Source organism: Vombatus ursinus, unplaced genomic scaffold, assembly GCF_900497805.2.
Source record: "Vombatus ursinus unplaced genomic scaffold, bare-nosed wombat genome assembly UNPS02014797.1, whole genome shotgun sequence".
Lineage (NCBI taxonomy): Eukaryota > Metazoa > Chordata > Mammalia > Diprotodontia > Vombatidae > Vombatus > Vombatus ursinus.
Genome location: NW_020954575.1, coordinates 9,933,885 through 9,954,599, shown reverse-complemented (window position 1 = coordinate 9,954,599; position 20,715 = coordinate 9,933,885). Strand labels below are relative to the sequence as shown.

At 39.4% G+C, this 20,715-nt stretch overlaps 1 protein-coding gene across 1 annotated transcript in view; it reads left to right on the top strand.

The window, feature by feature from the left end:
* Positions 1 to 20,715, top strand: part of TOM1L1 (target of myb1 like 1 membrane trafficking protein) — a 45,968-nt gene that overhangs the window by 16,644 nt on the left and 8,609 nt on the right. Inside the window, exons 4-8 of the mRNA XM_027870304.1 lie at positions 817 to 966; positions 1,997 to 2,122; positions 4,841 to 4,948; positions 11,018 to 11,134; positions 19,130 to 19,263. Coding sequence (XP_027726105.1) covers positions 817 to 966; positions 1,997 to 2,122; positions 4,841 to 4,948; positions 11,018 to 11,134; positions 19,130 to 19,263 — 635 coding nt within the window. The remainder of the gene's footprint in view (positions 1 to 816; positions 967 to 1,996; positions 2,123 to 4,840; positions 4,949 to 11,017; positions 11,135 to 19,129; positions 19,264 to 20,715) is intronic.

The window sequence follows — 20,715 nt, the reverse complement described above, 5'->3', positions numbered from 1 at the left end:
GAACCCTGACTCCTAGTGCTCTTTTCAATATGCTGTACTGTATCCCCTTAGCTTGACATTCAAATCCCTCCAGGGTCTGGAGGATCCCTCTTTAGCCCTCTTTTGTCATCTCTTAGTAGTATCCTATATAAACCTTCTGGGACAGTCAGACGTTCCATATGAACCCTGAAAATACCATTTTGGTCTCCTTAACTTTACTGATGCCATTTCCTTGCCTAGAATGTGCTCATTCCTCTCTGCTTGTTTAATTTTGTATTTATTTATTTATTTTTGGCTAGGCAATGGGGTTAAGTGACTTGCCCAGGGTCACACAACTAGTAAGTGTCAACTGTCTGAGGTAAAATTTGAATTCAGGTCCTCCTGACTCCAAGGCTGGCGCTCTATCCACTGCCACCACCTAGCTGCCCCTGCTTGTTTAATTGTAACCTTTCCATCAAAGGCTGCCTTAAATTTATCCTCCACTATGAAGCCTTCCTGGACTGCCCACTCCCAGTCACCACTCCCTCCTCTCAATTCCTATAGTTCCTATTGTTTGTGCTGCTCATATGGTGCTGGGCATATGCTACCTTGTATCATTGTTTGTCTTCTTTATGTCTATGCCCCTTTTATTTAAGTAGATTGTAAGACACTTAAGGATAGGTGCTGTGCTATGGCTTAGATTTGTGGACTTTCTCAGCACCCTATCATAATGCCTTTTATGTAATCAGGCACCCAGACATTTATTGACTGTGCTGATGATGTGTGCCATGACTCATCCATGCCTGGAGGGAGTGTTGGCAAATGGGTACTATTTGTCGTGTTTTCTCTTTAATATAGCTTATCGACATGTGCATGCAGAACTGTGGCCCAAGTTTCCAGGTGCTGATTGTGAAGAGAGACTTCACTAAAGATCATCTAGTTAAGCTGCTGAGTCCCAGATACAACTTGCCTTTAGACATACAGAATAAGATCTTGAGCTTCATCATGGTAAGTCTGTCCTGTATCTCTGGGGATGGTAACTCGTGAGTTGTTTACAAACCTCCAAAGAATTGGAAACTCCTTATACAGCCTCAGGTTGGTTTAGTGATCTTTTTGCAAAGCTGAGGTTTGAGTTAAAACCTTGTTAAAACTTCTGTTTCTTATGTTAAAAAAAACAAAAACAAAAACACAAAGCAGTACATATATATATATATAGTCAACAATTACCCAGAAATGGCATGGTAACTTCCTCAAGAGCTCAAATAGTTTCCTCTTCAGTTTTATCTTATTTCACATAACGTCCAGATGAGGTTAGGAGAGCTTGTATGTCTGTACCCTTTTTTTTTTTTAAATGGGGAAGCTGAGATCCAGGGGGTTTAAGTGATTTCTTCAAGGTCACTAGCTCCAAGTTCATGATTTTATTTTCTCCTCCATGTTGACTCTTTTTTTGCCAAATTAATCTCCTGCAAATACCAGTGTGAGCACTTGTTCTATTGATAAATCTTTAGCGGTTCCCTTTTGCTCAGCACGGGAGTGGCAAAAATAAGACTACAATAAAATCAACAATAATAATAGCTAATGTTTAACTAGCACATGCTTTAAGATTAACATTAGCTTCTTTGACCTTAGCATGGTAGGTCTGATATGTGTGATCCCATTTTTACAGAGGAGGAAACTGAGGCAAAGAGAGGTCTCACTCCAAATCTACTGCCTTTTCTAATTATCTTACCTCTCTTGACTCTTACTGATCAATAGTATATATTCTTCAGGCCATCTTATGCCAGGTTGTTTAGGATTGAGAACATATGTTACCATCTAACATGTATTAGAACAATATTTGGGCCATCTTAAATGTATGTACAACATGTATACATTGTGTACCTTTTGCATAGTAAGTCCAAAGTAAGTGTTGGAGTGGAATTGGAGAGATCTCAAATAGCTTGTTTTCTGACTAGGCTTCATGTTTCTATATTGCTTGACACATCTTCTTTCATTAAAGATTTTTCTTAAATTTTTGTGATTCTCCTCTTTTACACAGACTTGGTCACGGGGTTTCCCTGGGGGTGTGGATGTGAGTGAAGTCAAGGAAATATACCTAGAGCTGCTCAAGAAAGGAGTCCAGTTTCCCTCTTCAGAGACAGAGATTGGAACAGAGAAACAAGTGGTAGGTAGCCTCATTACAGTCTGCCAGCCACCTTCACCACTTTGTATTAAGAGCTAATACTAAAAGAGGGCCCTCCTTACGATAATCAGAAAGGTTGGGTAGAAGCCAATGTGGTTTAGTCTGTGTCTGTTCCATGTAAAAATGTTCTCAAATTTAAATTCTGATCTGTGATTGGAGAAATATGGGCAAAGAATTCTTGTTGTATAGGAATTGTGGAAGATAAGAGTTGCTATTTGATGTAGGCACTACCTCAGCATTCTCAGTGCTTAGAAGCATGGGGTTAAACTTTAGCTAAGGGTGAAAAGTAGAAGTAGAGAAAGCTAAGAGAACTATTCACAGACATTGGAGCCAGAAACAGAAACCACTCTAACTTAGTAAGAAAAAAAAACTGAATCATAGAATATTTTAAAGGAAATGCTATTTAATTAGTTTTAGCCAGTTGTTAAGAAATACTAGAAGTGAGAATGACCTCAGACATCATCTGATTCAGCCCTTTCATTTTCTCAGTGCAGGAATAGAGGATCACTGAGGGGAAATGTTTGGCCCAACATGACAAACAGCAAAAATTTCATCAGAGAAATAGAGAACATAAAATTCATTTAGTATGTGAATGTATTGTTGGATCCATACACATTAAAGAAATCCTTAATTTTGAATTAATAATAGCTACCCTTTTTTTAGTATTTTAAGGTTTGCAATATGTGTTACATCACTTGATCCTCTGGGAGGTAAGGAACTACTGCTATTCTGCACTTTACAAATGAAAACACTGAGGCTGAGAGAGGTTAAGTGACTAGGCCACGGTCAAATGGATCACAATGAATGTCTGAAACAGAATAACTTGGGTCTTCCTGACTCTAAGTCTGGTCTCTAAATCCATTGTACCACCTAGTTCCTGTTAATGAGTGTTAATTAGTGAGGTGTTTTCATTTGTTTTTCTAAATAATAGTAATAGCAACTAGCATTTTATATTACTTACTGTGTGCAAGGTTAAAACAGAGAGACAAGAGGTAGGTAGCCTCACCACCAGCTATCAGTCCACCTTTGCCACTTTGTGGTAAGAGCTTATATTGATTAGAACAGGAAGATCCTTCTTTTTAAGATGTTCACAAATGTTGAGTTAGAAGTCAACGCAGCACTATGTGCTAAGTAGGTACTTTACAGTTATTTGATTTGATCCACACAAAGCAATCTTGTGAGATAAGTGCTATTATTATTCCCATTTTACAGATGAGGAAATTGAAGCAAAGAGAGGTTAAGTGACTTGCCCAATATCATACACTTAGTTCATGTCTGAGGCCAGATTTGAACTCAGGTCTTCCTAACTCTAGGCTCAGTGCTCCATCTACTGTGCTATCGGGCTGCCCTGCTATATGATTGAAAGGATGCTTTATTCACTAGAATGACTAGTCCTAGGTGACTAGAGCACACAGAATCATTCAGGCCTGCTTGTCTTCTATATCTAAAAGCTGAAATAACTAGGTTATGTCATTTTGTTTGGATGTGATATGTATATGAGCATATAAAAAAGATACTCTTTTTTTGCTGAATTTAATTTTAATAACTAGCATTTATATAACAATTTGAGGTTTACATAGCTCTGTAAAAATAAATAATAATAAATAATATTTGTATAGTGCTTTAAGGTTTGCTACACACATTACTTATCTCATTTGACCCTTGTGACAACTCTTCGAGGTATATGCTATGCTACTGTTATCCCCATTTTATGGATGAGGAAACTGAGGGACAGAGAAGTTAAGGGACTTGTCTAGGATCACCCATTACAGCACTATAGCAGGGGTGGGGAACCTGTGGCCTGGAGGCCACATGTGGCCCTCTGGGTCCTCAAGTGTGGCCTTTTGACAGGATCCAAACTTCACAGAACAAATCCCCTTAATAAAAGGATTTGTTTTGTAAAACTTGGACTCAGTCAAAAAGCCACACCCAAGGACCTAGAAGATCACATGTGGCCTCGAGGTCGCAGGTTCCCCACCCCTGCACTATACCAAGCTGCCAGGGCAATTACATCTTACCTTCTGGGAGTCTCATTGCTTAAAGCTGTGCTGTAACTTAAGAAAGGGAGGTCAGGCAGGAAAGAGGAGGTGATACTATTGTTTAAAAAATAAAAAAGAAGCAGCTAGGTGGCACAGTGGATAGAGCCCTGGCCTTAGAGTCAGGAGGACCTGAGTTCAAATCTGGCCTCAGACACATAACACTTACTGTGTGACCCTGGGCAAGTTACTTAACCCCGATTGCCTCACCAAAAAAAAAAAAAAAAGAAAGAAAAAAGAAAGAAAAGAAAACAAATGTCAATTGAAAAATGAAAAAGACCTGAGGTTTTGGTTTTTGGGCCATAGTATTAAGCTATCACAGACACGGACACAGACATGGATGAGGGGTGTATGTGCTCCTCTCCCCTCATACACAGACAGCCCTCAGACGGCCTCTTTGTGCAGGCTGTCAAAGTTATCCTTGATATTCCTTTTACCTGAACTGTTCCTAGAGAAAAATGGAGATGAGAGGATGGGGAATGGTGGGGGGTGGGGGGGGGATGTTGGGAAAAAGATCAGATGATGACTTCCCCTGGGGCAAGTCCTCTAAGAGTGGCACGAGTGAGGAAGTTGAAGGGTTGTTGCTAGAGTTGGGTGGGAAAGCTGGGATAGGTTGGCTTGGCTTACTCCAAATAAGCAACATCTGTTGTTTGTATTTTAATAGGCCTTGTCTCCGAGTGTAACTAAGCCACCCCCATTTGTTCCATCTACATCAGTACATTCGTCTGCCGCTGCCTGCAAGGCCCCAACCATTCTACTGGTTGCTGAACAGGTAAAATCAGTTTTTATATATACATATATATGTGTATATGTGTGTGGATGTGCATTCTTTTTTTTTTTAAATTTAATTTTAATTTTTTAATTAGGGCATAGGTATATAGGGAGAGATTGAACCTGTGATTTCACTGGTATGGGGCATTGCCTAGCGAGGAAACTATTGCAGGTCAGCACCTTCTCTGCAATTTATAGTCTGAGAGAAATGCCTAGATAACTGAAAGGTTAAGGAGCTCGCCCAAGACCACACATCTAGCCTGTGTGAAAGGTGAGACTAGAATTCAAGTCTTCCTGGCTTCAAGGGCAGTTTCCTATGCCATGCTGCCTCTCATTAAAAAAAAAAGTTTTAAATTAATTTAACATTTTAAAAAATTGATGCATTTTGCTTTGATATCATTTTTTAATTCAATATTTGTTCAATGCCTACTATGTGCCAGGCACTGTGCATTTTCTGCATGTGACTCCTTCATACCCTCCAACACTGACTCTCTTCCCCACCCCCTCCACACACACCTCCAAGAGAACCTTCCATAGTAACAAATTGTTAAGTCACAGCCCAGTGACCACAGTTTGTAGTGCATGAAACATTCTTCATCCTTCATTCCCCACCTTTCAATAAAAGAAGGCCAAGGTATTTCCTCATCCCATCTCAGAGACCAAGCTCAGTGTTTTAATTATAAAGCATTTGGCTTCATTTGCTTGTTCTTTGCATTTGTATTACTGTAGAAGTCATACTGTTCTAGAATGTGGGTCAAGGGGTGGATATTGAGTCATCTGGACCATCCCTAGCCTTCAAACCATTTTAGAGCATTCTCTTCCTTTCCTTAAAAAAATATAAATTGCCAAGAAAAGAAAGCCAAAAACTTTTTATCTTTCATTTGTTGTTCAGTCATTTTCAGTAGTGCCTGATCCTTCATGACCCCATCTGGGGTTTTCTTGTGGAAAATATTACTGTAGTGGTTTGCCATTTCCTTCTCCAGCTCATTTTACAGATGAGGAAACTGAGGCAAACAGGGTAAAGTGACTTGCCCAGGGTTACACAGGTAGGAAGTGTCTGAGGCCAGATTTGAATTCAGGAAAATGAATCTTCCTGACTCCAGGCCTGGCACTTTACCCACTGACCCACCTAGTCACCTTTTATTTTTTATGATGACTGGCCTCTAACGATCTGGAAAAGAAATGAATTCCTTGGAGAAAAAGCCTGTTTCCCCCCACTAGAAAGACCAATAGATTTTTATGAGTAGAGGGAGACAAAGGGAGAGATAGCAAGTCAGCGTTTGAAAAGATTCCCTTTATTTCAGTGAATTGTCATCATTAAATATTGCAGGTCCTGGAGCACCAAGTCTATGAATAGCAAGAGAACCTGGGCTAACCACAGACTGTGACTGGAATAACTTTCTGACTTGTTCTGGGGCCGCATTCCTTCTGGGCTCCTGGTAGGGAAATGGGAAAGCTATACACAAGTCTTGAATGCTGCTTGCTTAATTAACCCAATTAATTATTAACTAGCATTAAGCTAAGGAAAATAGCTGCCTTTTCTGTTGTGAAACTTGGCTTTTAGAAATTTCGCCTTTTCTTTTCTTTATGAATAGCCTTCTTCCTCTGACATCTCCTGCAGTTGTCCATGTAATAGTTCAGTATGTCCTAAGCCTCCCCCTCGCCCCAGGTCAAATCCTTCCTCCTCCCTTCTTTTCTAAATGCATTATGTTAGACTGGAAAGAAGGCAACAACTATAACAATTGTTTCTAGAATTGTCATCCTGAAGGCTAACTTTTACATTTTCTAAAACTGAAATTTCAGACCTATAGTTAGATGAGCCTCTCTTGTATTTTCATGGAATGTTAGAGCTATAGAGGACCTTAGAGAATATTTCTTTTTTTTTGGTGAGGCAATTGGGGTTACGTGACTTGCCCAGAGTTACACAGCTAGTAAGTGTCAAGTGTCTGAGCCCAGATTTGAACTCAGGTCCTTCTGACTCCAAGGCCGGAGCTCTGTCTACTGTATCACCTAGCTGCCCCTGAGAATATTTCTGACTGGTATATTATTTCAGGTGAATCTCAGTTTTTTCTACATTTCTAGAAATTACCTACTGGGGACCATTATTATGCCATAGATCCAGACCAAGAATGGATCTTGGAGCTCATCTATCTAATTCAGGGGTTCTTAATCTTTTTGGTGTCATGGGCCCCTTTGGCAGTCTGTTGAAGCCTGTGAACCCATTCTCAGAATAATGTTTTTAAATGCATAAAACAAAATACATAGATTGCAAAGGAAACCAATTATGTTGAAATACAATTATAAAAATATTACCAAAAGAAGTAAATTCGCAGACCCCAGGTTAAGAACCTTTTAGGGGATTCTAGACCAACACCTTCCACCCAGAGTCCCTCCCAATTTCACAGAGGAGAAAAGTATAGCTCAGAGAGCTTAACTGACTTGATTGCTCAAAATGGTATCAATTGGGATTTGAACCCAACTCCTCTGACTATAAGTCCAGTGATCTTTCTATTTCCATACAAGCTGTGTGCTGAATGAGTGGCTGAATGAGTGAAAAAGTCAGCAAGGATTTATTAAACACTTACTGTGTCAGTCATTGTGCTAATCTCTGAGGATTCAAAGAATGGCAAATTCAGTCCCTACCCTCAAAAAGTTCACAATCTAAAAGAAAAGATCACATGTAAACTGTATATAAACCAGCTACATACAGGATAACTTGGAGGCAACTTCAGAGGAAAATCATTAGGATTAGGGAGGGATTGGGGAAGGCTTCTTGGCACAAGGTGGGATTCTAGCTGAGACTTGAAGGAAGCCAGGAAGTAGAGATAAACAAGGGAGAGCATTCCAGACATGAGGGACAACAATAAAAAGACACAGGTTTGGGAGACAGAGGGTCTTGTTCTAGGAACAGCAAAAGTGTCACTGCGTTGGCATAGTATGTGAATGGGAATAAAGTATATAATAAAGATTAGAAAGATAAGAAAGGGGCAGATTATAAAAGACTTAACCAAGCAGAGAATTTTATATGTGATCCTGGAGGTAATAAGAAGCTGCCGTAGTTTATAAAATTGTATTAGACCTATGCTTTAGTAAAATAGATTTGACAGATGAGTGAAGAATGGACAGGAGTGGGGAGAGATTTGAACCAGAGAGATCAACCAGCAAATTATTGCAATAATCCAGATACAAGGTAATGAAAGACTGCCCTACTAGGGTGGTGGCAATGTTAGGAGAGAAGGGGTTATATATGAGAGGTGTTGCAAATATACAATGAATAGGATGACTTGGTAACCCATTGATTATTGGAGGTAGGAAAGTGAGAATGATGCACCTCAGTTGCCAGCATTCCTTTGATAGTAATATTCAAGTTAGGAAGAGAGGAAAGACAATAAATTCACTTTTAGATATTTTGACATTTCAACATTAGACATTCTGATTTTAAGATGTCTATGGGACATAGAGTTAAAGATTTCCAAGAAGTAGTTGGAGATGTAAGAATAGATGTTAAGAGGAAAATTAGAGGAAAATGAATAGATTTGAGAATCATCTAGATAGAGATGATAATTGAATCCACAGGAGCGGATGACATCACCAAGTGAAAAAGCGTAGAAGAGAAAGAGAAGAAGGTCCAGATAGAGTCATGGGGGATACCTATTGCTAGCAGGAGAGATCAGGATGAATATCTGGGAAAGTAGATTGAAAAGGAGTGGTCAGACAAATAGGAGAACTAGGAGAGAGCAGGATCATGAAAACCTAGAGAGAAGAGAGTATCCAGGCAGAGAGGATTATTGACAATGTCAGAGGCTGCAGAAAGGTCAAGAAGGATGAGGATCAAGAAAAGGCCATTAGATTTGGCAATTAAGACATCACTGGTAACTTTAGTGAAAGTTAGGTATGGTTGAGATTGGAAGCCAGATTGCAGAAAATTAAGAGAGTGAGAGGAAGGAAAGCAAAGGCACCTGTTGTAGATAGCTTTCTTAAGGAGTTTAGCTCTAACAGGAAAAGTGAGATGTGAGGATAGCTAACAGGGATGGAGGGATCAAGTGAGGGGTTTTTGAGGATGGGAGAGTCATGGGTGTATTTGTAGGTGGTAGGGAACCAGCCAGTAGAACAAGGAGAGATAGATTAGTGAGAGATTGGGGATGAGTGCTGGGAAAGATAAATGGAATGGGATGACTTGTGCATGCAGAGGGGTTTGCCTTGGCAAGGAAGGAGGCCAGCTTAGCATGTGAGACAAGAATAAAGGAGAAGATAATAGGGGAATGCATCAGAGTGATGTGAGATGAGGAGCAGGGGAGAAGAAGGAGCTCACAGGTGAATGGAGTCTTTTTTTTTTTCCAGTGAAATTTGAGGCTTGACTCTCAGTTGAGAGGGTAAGGGAAGGGGACTTATGGAAGGTCTGAGGAGGGTTGAAGAGGTTTGGAAAAACTGCAGTGGCTTAGTAGGATAGCGAATCAGGAAAATTAAAAAAGATTGCCTTGCCGCATTGAGGGCCCAGTTGAGATTATGTAACAAATTTATGTGGATCCAGTTAGCGTGGTTTTGTGATTTTCTCCAATTCAGTTAAGCCTCATGAGAATAGGAGTGATGGCAGTATGTGGTGGGCATAATCCAAGATGGTGCTCATTAGGTCAAGATTGCAATATGATAAGGGAATGGAAGAGAGAACTAGAGCAGAGTTGAACTGGTTCATCAAGGGTTCAGGATGGGGAAGGCGTGAAAGTATAGCCTGTGAGGGGTGATAGTCTGGGAAAGAACTGAAGGGATAGAAGGATTAGAGATCACCATGAAGAAGAACTGAGTTAGAAGTAGTAAGGCAGACAAAAGAATTTTGGAGTTTATGAACATGGAAGTGTAACACTTATGGCTTATGGTAAGATTAAGGGTAATACAATCTCTGTGTCTAGATGAGGTGGAGTAGAGCACTTATGGAAAGTAAATAAATTGAGGAACTGGGAGCTTATGTTGTTTGAAGGCTGGAGTTGAGAAGGAGAAAAAGATGGTAAGCCAGGGACTGAATCCAGGTCCTAGATGTCAGTAGATTCCAACTACCAGAATCTTGATTGGGTGGCAAAATAGACTGAATGAACTTCAAAAGGAGGAGAGGTTACTAAATGATAGTGGCCAAGAGAGTGTCTTGCAGTGGCTCTGGGTAGCAAGAGAAATAGCATTTATTAAGCACTTGCCACTTTCCAGGGACTGTGCTAGGCGTAGGAATGGCCAAAATAAGTCATCAAAATAGTCCTTGTCCACCCTTGTGGATAGCTTACATTATAATAAGGGAAGATAAATAAATGTAGCTAAAGTTGGAAGGGGTGGGGGGATGAATGAGGAGAGTATATGCACAGCAACATGATATAGTTATGAGTAGAAAATGGAGTAGTGGGCAGAAAACCAGAGAAAGATGATGAGGTGAAAGCTCACATATGAGTGTCATAGGGATAGGAGGTTAGGATCTGGGTTATGCCAGAAGAGAAGACTGGATGTGGCATGAATATGGCCAAAAATTAGATATGTATATATTTTGTACATATGTGTATGTATATGCATGTGTGTTTGTGTATATATGTACATACAATGGTGTCCCAAAAGTCTTGGTGCAGTTTTAAGATTTAAAATCCTAAATGTGACTCTCTGGTCATCTGTTTTGCTTTTTAAATTTTATTGATCTTTTGTTTTCAACTTTATTTCTAAATATATTTATTTCCTCTCCCCTTCCCCAGCAAACTGTCCTTTGTAGCAAAGAATAGAAAAGGAATTAGAGGGGAAAAAACAGTTCTGAATTTTACAGTATAGGCAACATTCCATACCCATACTCTCTAAAGAAGGGAGCTGCATTTTCTCTCATTTTCTGGGGCCAGCTTGCCTTTTATAATCACCTAGAATTCAGATTTTGGTTTTTATTCATTTCATTTACATTGTCACGGTCATTGTGTTTATTGTTTTCCTGGTACTTCACTTTGCATCAATTCATCTAAGTCTATTTGAATTTGTACCAAAGCAGTTCATATGAGAGCACATACCTCTGTTCTCTACACATTATCCTCACTAACTTTATTTCTCTCAACAGATTGGAAAATTGCACAGTGAAGTGGATATGGTGAAAATGAACGTGAAAGTAATGTCAGCTATACTGATGGAGAATACTCCTGGATCTGAAAATCAGGAAGATATGCAACTCTTAGAGGTATAATGTGGTGTTGGGGGTAATTTTCTATTGAATTTGGGTTCTAAAATTCTTCCCTAAAGTCGGAATCTTGGAAATGGGAGCAACGGGCATCTCATATGGTGCTTTCTCTTCATTTCAATCATAGCCAGGAGGAGAGAATGGGTCAATAGTGTTCAAGGCTTCAGAGCAGTCCAAAATGAAGAGGATTGAGAAAAGGTCATAAGATTTGTTAAAGAAGAGCTCATCAGTTCCATAGCTGTTTGAATGGTGAGGTCTGAAGCCAGATTGCAAAGGGTTGAACAAGTAAGTGCAATGAGAGTAGGCAGCTTTTTTCTAGGAGTCTGAGAAAAGGAATATTAGCTGTAAGATGATAGTTGTGGGGGAGAGGAGGGACTGATGGCATCAAGTGAAGTTTTATCTAAGGATAGGAGAGACCTGAGCATTCTTGTAATTGGCAGGGAAGGAATCAGTAGATAGAAATTGAAGATTGCAGGGAGGGGCAGTGATTTCTGAGGCAATTTGCTGGAAAAGATGTGATTAAGAGTACTTGTCTATAGAGGGATTGGACTTGGTGAAGAGAAGGGCCATTTCTTCATTAGATACTGAATTAAAGGCAGGGAAAATTGGAGATAATGTCAAGGGATTTAGATAAGTAGTTGTTCAATTGTTTTAGTTGTGTCTGATGACCCCTTTTGGGATTTTCTTGGCAATTTGTTTGCCATTTCCTTCTCTTTCATTTTCAGATGAGGAAACTGAGGCAAACAGGGTTAAGTGACTTGCCCAGGGCCACACAGCTAGTAAGTGTCTGAGGCTGAATTGGAACTCAAGTTTTTCTGACTCCAGGCCCAGCACTCTAACCACTGCACCACCTAGCTGCCCCAAATTTTGATTAAGTAAAGAAGGTGAAATAGGGAATTCATGATGAATGAACTCTATTTTCTCAGTAGAGTCAGAGGCAGTATCTTCAGAGAAGAGGTAGTGGAAAGAGGTGTTACAGGAGGCTTGAGATAAGATATTTGAAACAATTGCTATAGGGTGGGCAATAGAGAATCAGAGTGGAATAAAAGCATTCCTTTGCTGCATTGAGGGCTCAAGTGAGATTAGATAACAAATTCATGGCAGACCCAGTCAGCATATTGTGTGTGTGTATGTGTGTGTGTGTGTTTTTCTCCATTTCTTTTCAGCAGCACATGAACAGGAGCAAAGGAGGCTGATGGTGGAAGTAATCTGTGGTTGAGATTTGGTAAAATTTGTGTGGAGACTACACAAGGAGCAAGGAACTCAAGTAGAAGTTGTTCAGTCATTTTTCAGTCGTATCCAACTCTTCATGATCCTATTTGGGGTTTTCTTGACAAAGTTACTGGAGTGATTTGCCATTTCCTTTTCCAGATCATTTTACAGATGAGGAAACTGAGGCAAGCAGGGTTAAGTGACTTGCCCAGGGTCACACAGCTAATAAGTGTCTGAGGCCAGAATTGAACTCAGGAAGATGAGTCTCTCAGACTCTAGGGTGGGTACTCATCTACTTGCTACCTAGCTGTCCCTCAAGTAGAGAACAACATTGTATACTATAGTGCTAAAATGTCAAAATAGTGAAAGGAAGAAAGTGAGGCCAGAGTGGGAGTGACAGGCTGGGAGATTACAGAGGAACAGAGAGATTTGAGGTCATGGTGCAGATGAAGAACAGGTTTAGAAAGAGTGAGGCATAGGGGGAGGTAGAATCGATAGGAGGTTATAATCAGTGAAAGGAATTTAAAAATCCCTGATCATGGAAGGAGAACATTTTTAGGTGATGCATGATCAAGGTTGTGGCCAATCCTTGTGTGTGGCTGAGATTGAGTGAAGGATTAGGTCAGGGATGGGGAACCACATGTGGCCATCTATATAATAATCCTTAATAAAAGGATTTATTCTGTAAAACTTGTACTCAATCAAAGGGCTGCACTTGAGGACCTAAAGAGCCACATGTGACCTCAAGGTCACAGGTTCCCCATCCCTGAACAGGGTCATATATGTTGAGATCCTCTGGTATAAGGCAGGGGTTGAGATGAAGAGGAATAATGTGAGCCAGGTATTGAACTTGAGAAAGGCTGTAGAATGACTCAGGGGCTGGTAGATAAATTCTACCAGGGTCTAGATTAGGTGATATATTTAGATTGAATGAACTTCAAGTGAATAGAGAGCCATTGCAAGGATCAAATGAAATAAAATGCTTTGCAAACCTTGAGGTAATACATAAAAGGGATGTTGTTATTTGTAATTATCAGTGTTTTCATTACGGAGCGACAGTGTTGCATAAGTCTTGGAGCTGAGAAGTTCAACTCAAGTTAGTTCAAATCCTGTTTCTTACTCATGCTAGCTGTATAACCATGAGCAAGTCACAAGAAACTCAGTGCTCTATGCCACTGGTGTCAAACTATTATAGAAACAGATCCATGCTAGAGACTTGGAAAACCACAAATTAACATTATCTTTGTTGCATTGTATTTTTATTTTGTTAAATACTTCCCAATTACATTTTAATCTGGTTCAGGCCCAGAGTTTGAAAACTTTGCTCTAGGAAACTTTCTAAATTCATAAATTGCAAAGAAGGTGGCTACCTGTATTGAAGAAGAGATTTTCCTTATCCAGGAGCTCACTTCCCCAGTTGAGATACAGGTCCAGTCCCTATCCCTGCTATTAATTATCACTATTAATATTGTTCTGATAATCCTTTTCTGAAAGTGCTCCAGCCTGTCAGATATAGTCAGAAGAAAGTATAAATTATAAATAATAAAGTATAAAGTATTAGAAACATGCCCAATTCCGGGCTATAGCTGAAGAGGCTTGTGAAATGATGTCTCCTTCCTTTTACCTCCAATACCATTTTTTTCCCTATACCACTCATGGTACAGTATAGTTTAGTGCACAAAATGCTTGGGTTGGTGTCAAGAAGACCTAGGTTGAAATCTTACCTTATACACTTAGTGTCTGTGTGACCATAGGCAAGTTACTCATTCCTTTTTGATCTTCAGGAAACTCATTTAGACTCATCTAGTAAAATATTGACAGGTTGTGACTGTGCTTTGTTGGAGGGAGTTCCCATACTACAAGGAAATCACAGATCATTGAGATATTAATAATTTATTGCCTAATGTTATTAAGTTACCTTTTCATGAATCTAACTTTGGAGTCTGAGTTGTGGTTTCAAATCTTGACGCTGCTACTTAGGTATTTAACCTTCCCTTCTTTTGGCCTGTTTCCTTCTATGTAAAATGAGAAGATTGAACTAGATACTTTAAAGTATCTTCCAACCCCTGAAGCTATGATCTTGTGATCTCAGCTCTCAAAATAGATTGTTGGCTTCTTAAGAGCAGCAACTGAGTGTTATATTTTTTTATATTCATCACATGGCCTAGCTCCTTGCGTATAGTAGGTACTCAGTAGGTTCTTGTTGTATAAAGAATGAAGAAAGAGAACAGGGGGTTGGAACATATTGAGGATAAAAAGATTTTGAAACTAAGGCATCAAGATTATTCAAAAGAGGATTGATAGGGGAACGGAAGTGCAAAAAGTGTTAATACGATGACTTAGCTGCCGAGGTTTGAGCAAGAAGAAATGGAACAACTTAAAAAGGAGGTGGTTGGCTGCTACCTTCTCATTGTGGAGGTTGTCAAAGTTATATACAGGTCATAATAATAATAGTTTACATTTTTGCAGTGATTTATGATTTATAAAGGGCTTTCCTCACCATCCTGTGAGGTAGGTCAGAGTAAGAATTATCATCTCCATTTTTCAGATGAGGAAACTGAGATGCTGAATATTTAGGTGACTTATCCACAGGCACATAGCTAGGAGCCAGGATTCGAAACCTAATCTTTTTACTCCAAGTCTAGTATTCTTGGCAGGATGAATTAACTCTTACAACAAGGTACAAAAAGGTTGGTTAGAAATTCACTCCAGGTCTCTTCCAGCTCCTAGATTCTGTTCTTCCAAATTGTAATGGAATTTCAGTAGCAGTAGCAGCATTGAGAGAAGAGAGACATATATGCTTACCCAGGTTCTTTGTATGACCAGATTAATATGCAGTAAGATGTCAGACTGTCATTCTTTTCTTCAGTTTTTTCAACTTTTCTTCCAATTTAAACTTTTCTAGAGAGCCAGCCTGGCACCTTTTTTCTTATGCCTCTTAATTGTGCCCATGTGGTTGAATGTGAGAGAGTGATGATTAAAATTAGGCCTCTTTCCCAAGCTGTAGTGACCTTTGAAGAAGTGAGGGTCTTCTGATCATCAGAGTATAATCCTATTAATGAGCTACTTTTCTCTTTCTGTACGAACTTTTGAGCTGGTTGTTAAATTCACTGTAACCTAAAAAACTGTCTTTGTTTCAACACAGTACAAAGTGAGGGTCTTTCAGGGGCACACTGATTGACGTATGCACAAGCAGCTGTTAGCCTGGGTCTTTGAGAGCTTGGATCAATCTCGCTTCATTCCCCTTGAAACTACCAAGACTGATAGAGTGCCAAGCTGTGGGAAACTTTTGACCTACCTTTTTCGCCCACATTACTTGATCTAGTCTAGGTTCCTAGTGGCTTGGCCTTCCTTTGAGATAGATATCAATTGTGGAGATCAAAATGCGCTGGTTTTTGAAAGGGTTTTCAAAATTCTCATTCCCAGTCTTGCTGAGTATTATAGGAGACTTTTCATATTCTACATTTGGGTTGTCTTTTGGAGAGACGGGGAAATTGAGCAACATATGGCAGAAGTCATTGATATTGGTTCCAAATTAATCTCAAATTCATGTCTACTGTTTTGTCCTAGACTTTTTACTGTAACTGTATCTCCTTGATCTTGACACTACTGAGCGAGGCTGTCAGCGCACTAGTTAGGATTGATTGCTAGGGTTTTTTCTCTGAACAGGAACAAAGGGGAAAGTTCTTTTATGCTGAAGGATTTCTTTTGGATTTCTTCTCCAGCTTACCCTTGATGTAAAAAACTTGACTGCAGAGAATTAGAAATGGATTTAATGCTGAAACCTAGAAGTTTCACTGAACCAATAGGGAAGTCTCTGTAGGCAAAGAGGTCCTTGAATCATGAGACCCTAAATTTTTCCTAGAAGGTGATCATAGAGGTCATATAAGTCCTGTCTCTTCATTTTTTCAGATGAGGGGAGTGAGGTTCAGCAAAGTGAAGTGACTTCCCTAAGAGCACAGAAGTAGCAAGTGGCAGAATCGGGATTTGAACCCAGGTCCTCAGAATCTAGATCCAGCTTTTTTCCCACCACCCCTTTATATATACGGTTTTCCAAGGTTCTCTGAATTCTGTATCTCTCTCATTTCTTGCAATATAATAGAACATTAAATACACATATACTCAGTTTTTTAGCCATTTCCCAATTGGTTGGTTCTTGTTTTATTTATAACTCTGCAACTACAAAAAGTTTTGCTATACATATTTTTGCATATTTGGGACTTCTTTCCCTGCCTTTTACCTTCTTGGAGAACACGCTTAGTATTGGTATCCTGGATTAACAAATCCATATGTTTTAGCGACTTTGGAGGGATATAATTGTTTTCCATAAGGATTGGACCAATTCATAGCTCCACCATCAGTGCTTCAGTGTATCAGTCTTCTCCCAGATTCTGCAACATTTACCAATTTCATCTTTGCAAATCTGATAGATGACAGATGAAACCTTAGAGTTGTTGTAATTTATATTTCTCTTATTAATGATTTGGAGCATTCTTTCATTTGGTTATTGGTAGCATTCATTTCATATAACATTTGTTATAGATGTTGTCTGCAAATATTTTTCCAGTTAGTTGATCTCCAAATATTAGCTGCATTGATTTTGTTCATGCAAAAGTTTTTCAATTTTATTTAATTGAAATTCTGAAATTGTCCATTTTATTTTCTATGCTCATCCCTTCTCCTTTGTTTAGTTAAGAATTCTTACTCTGGCTATAGTTGCACAGTATACCTCTTTTCAATTCTAGATAGAAAAATAGATAGATAGACAGACAGACAGAAAGAAAGAAATAGATAGGCAGGCCTATTTATCTATGTCTTATCTATGTGTGTTCGTTTTCATCTTGACCTCTAGTGTTTCTAGCCATCCCTACTCTCTCACTTGATCACCCCTGCTCTGCCTACACTTCCTTCCTTTCTACTTAACACCCTTTAGTAAACCAATTCTATGTTGTCCTTGACTATCAAATTCCTTGCTTCCTCTGCCAGACCCTAATCCTAGATTCTGTCGTTCACTTCCTCTACTCACATGCTACCAAATGCATTGGAAAGAGGTAATATAACCAGCTGATCAGGTCCACTACATATCTATTAGCTAATCTCACTTGGTCCCTCACTTCAGCAAGGCAGTCTTTTCATTGCTTTCTGAGTCTCTGTTAATCTGTCCCAGCAGTGACTGTTCCAAACCTCTTTTCTCCTCAAAATTCATACAACTTCCTCTCCTACCACACTTTGATTTGAGGACCTCATTTCATGCTTTACTGAGAAAACAAGTCATCTGTTGTGAGCACCCAGCCTATCCCATCTCCATACACAGCTAACCTCTGCAATAATCTTCTTTCTAATGTCTAATCTCTCCCTATCTACTGGTTCCTTCCCTGCTTCCTACAAACACTATCAAGGTTCCACCATCTTTAAAAGAAATCCTCAGTAGACCCTGTCATCTACTCAAGTTATCATCCTATATCTCCCCTCTCTCAGCCAAACTCCTTGAAAAAATTGTCTACACTGATATCTTAAAAGTTTTTCCTCAAAATATATCTTATGCTGCTCCTTCATCTTTATCATAAACTTAGGACAATTGGAAAAGTCATTGAACTCATTTTTTAGTAGGTGAACAGGAGGTAGGATAAAGTTTCTTATAATTTAAGCCGTATATATTAAAATATTATTCCTCATTTTCTGATTCTTCCTCATTTTCTTCTTTCTTCCTTAGCATCTGTCTATTAGGATATATTGCTATGGTGAGCATCTAATGTTATATCTTAAATATGTCAATCAGAGAGAGAAAGAGATAAAGTTGAGCATTTAACCTAAAATTTTATAATTAAAACATAAAGTGAGAGAACCAGGTTCTAGAGAGAAGGCTAAATTATATTGCAGTATAGATTATGCAATAGATATAATTATTGTAGTATGTGTATTACATACATATTGATAAATGCCTACTTTAAGGGAAAAAAGCTGTTCACACTCATTGACTCTACTTTCTGTCTTCTCACTCCTAAACCATTTGCAATCTGTCTTTTAAACTCATCATTCAACAGAAACAATTCTCTCCAATGTTATCAGTGATCTCTTCAGTTAAAAAAAAATTCTGTTGGCCTCCCAGACTTCTCTGTAACAATCAACTAATAAGTGCTTATTAAGTCCTTATTATGTTCCAGGCACAATGCTAAGCACCAGAGATACAAAAGCAAAGAATGAAACCAACCCTGCTCACCAGAAGCTTATATTCTAATGGAGAAACAAGTCTACCTAGAAATACATAGGAATAAATAGGAACAAATAGATAGTAATTACTCAACACTGTTGACTACCATCTCCTCCTAGATCCCCTCTCCTCTCTTTGGTAAGCAGGAGTTTTTTTGGTCATGCTTTCCCTGGGATCCAATGGCTCTTAAGCGCAAATCTGACCATTGTTGTTTCTCTGCTCATGAAATTACAGTGACTTTTATTGTCTATGATAGAATTCAAGACTTCAAGACTCATCTCAGGATGCCTTTCATTATTGCCTTGGTGTTAGGACTCTCTCCCTTCCCAAAGTACCTTGCTTTTACTTATCTGTATTCATATTGTTTCCCTTCCTACAATATCAGCTCCCCGGGGACAGGGAATGTTTTTCGTTTTTGTCTTTGTGTCACCCGTTGCCTAGCACAATGCCTTGCATAGAGTTGGCACTTAAAACGTTGTTTCCTCAGTTCACATAAACTATATCTCGTTGTCCTTCATAAACTTATTATTTATAGGCCTGTGCTGACTTAGATTTTCTCTTTTTCTGGATAGAAATTGTATAAGACTGGTCGAGACATGCAGGAAAGAATCATGGACCTGTTGGCAGTGGTGGAGAATGAGGATGTGACAGTGGAGCTCATTCAAGTGAATGAGGATTTGAATCAGGCCCTTCTTGGATATGAGAGGTGTGTATAAGTGGGGCTGTCTTCCTCCATTTCACTTTGCTGTAGTCACTCAGCCCCACTGGACGAAGGGTTCTGTGCTGGGTCTTCCAAGAAAGAAAAGGGAGAAATGGATGCCTCTAGGAAGCTCCCAACTTAATGGAGAAAGGCATCCCCCTTGCTTTGTAGGACCTCCCTGGCTGGCTGGAGATATACAACATACACACTGAAGGTCAAAGATGTTACAGAAGGCAGTTTTACATTTATACATCAGTCCATGAACAAGCATTCATTAAGTACCTGCTTTCTGCCAGACGTTGTGCTAGACAATGGGGATACAAAGACACCCCCCCCCCAAAAAAAATCCCTGGTCTCAAGGAACCTATGTGCTATCAAGGGAGGGAGTGTGTGTGTGTGTGTGTGTGTGTGTGTGTGTGTGTGTGTGTTTGTGTGAATTTAGGTGACTTGTTCACAGTTGTACAGCTAAGAGCCAAGATTTAAAACCAGATATTCTGACTTCAAGTCTAGTGTTCTTGACAAGATGAATTATCCTTTGCAACCAGTCATGGTAAGGTGGGCTAGAGATTCTCTCCAGGTCTCTTCCAGCTCCAAGATTCCATTCTTCCAGATTACCATTTGCTACCTGTAGGACCTTGGCAAGTCACCCAATTTCTCAGGTTCAAATCTAGGATAATAGTAGCACTTACTTTCCAGGGTTGTTATGAGGATCAAATGAGGCAATATATGCCAGGGATACCATGCAATGTGTGGCACTTATCAAAAGACTTGGTACCTATCTTCCCTATCAACAGGAAAGGTTCAGGTTCACTCTGGCATTAACTATGTAGGTTGTTAAAAGGGAAGTGAAGGGAATAAGCATTTTTTAAGTGCCTACTACATGCCAGATACTGTGCTAAGTGCTTTATAAATATTATCTCATTTGATCCTCACAACAATCTTGGGAGATATATGCTATTATTATCTCCATTTTACAGATGGGGAAACCAAAACAGACAGCATAAGTGACATGCCCAGGGTCACACAGCTAGGAAGTGTCTGAGGCTGGATTTGAACTCAGGTCTTCCTGAGTCCAGGCCCAGCACACTTTCCACTGTGCCACCTAGCTGCCTCTGAATAAGTTTAAGTCTAGTCTTCATCCTCTCTCCCATTTTTACAGATAGGGAAACAGGCCTAGAGAAATTGGGTGACTTGCCAAGGTCACACAAGTGGCATGTCTTGGACCAGGCTCACATTGGTTGTGACAGGTAGGATTTGAACCTAAGTTGAACGTCTGACTCCAAATGAAGCATACTTTCCATTGTACCACAGTATGATGGGTAAAAAAGTAGGAATCCCTTCCCTATCTCAGTTTTGTAAAGATACTTAACCTGAATGACATGTATTCTTGGTATGGAGCATATGTAGAATCAGATCAAGATGCAAATCTTTATTAATGAAGAAGTAACAAAAAAAAAA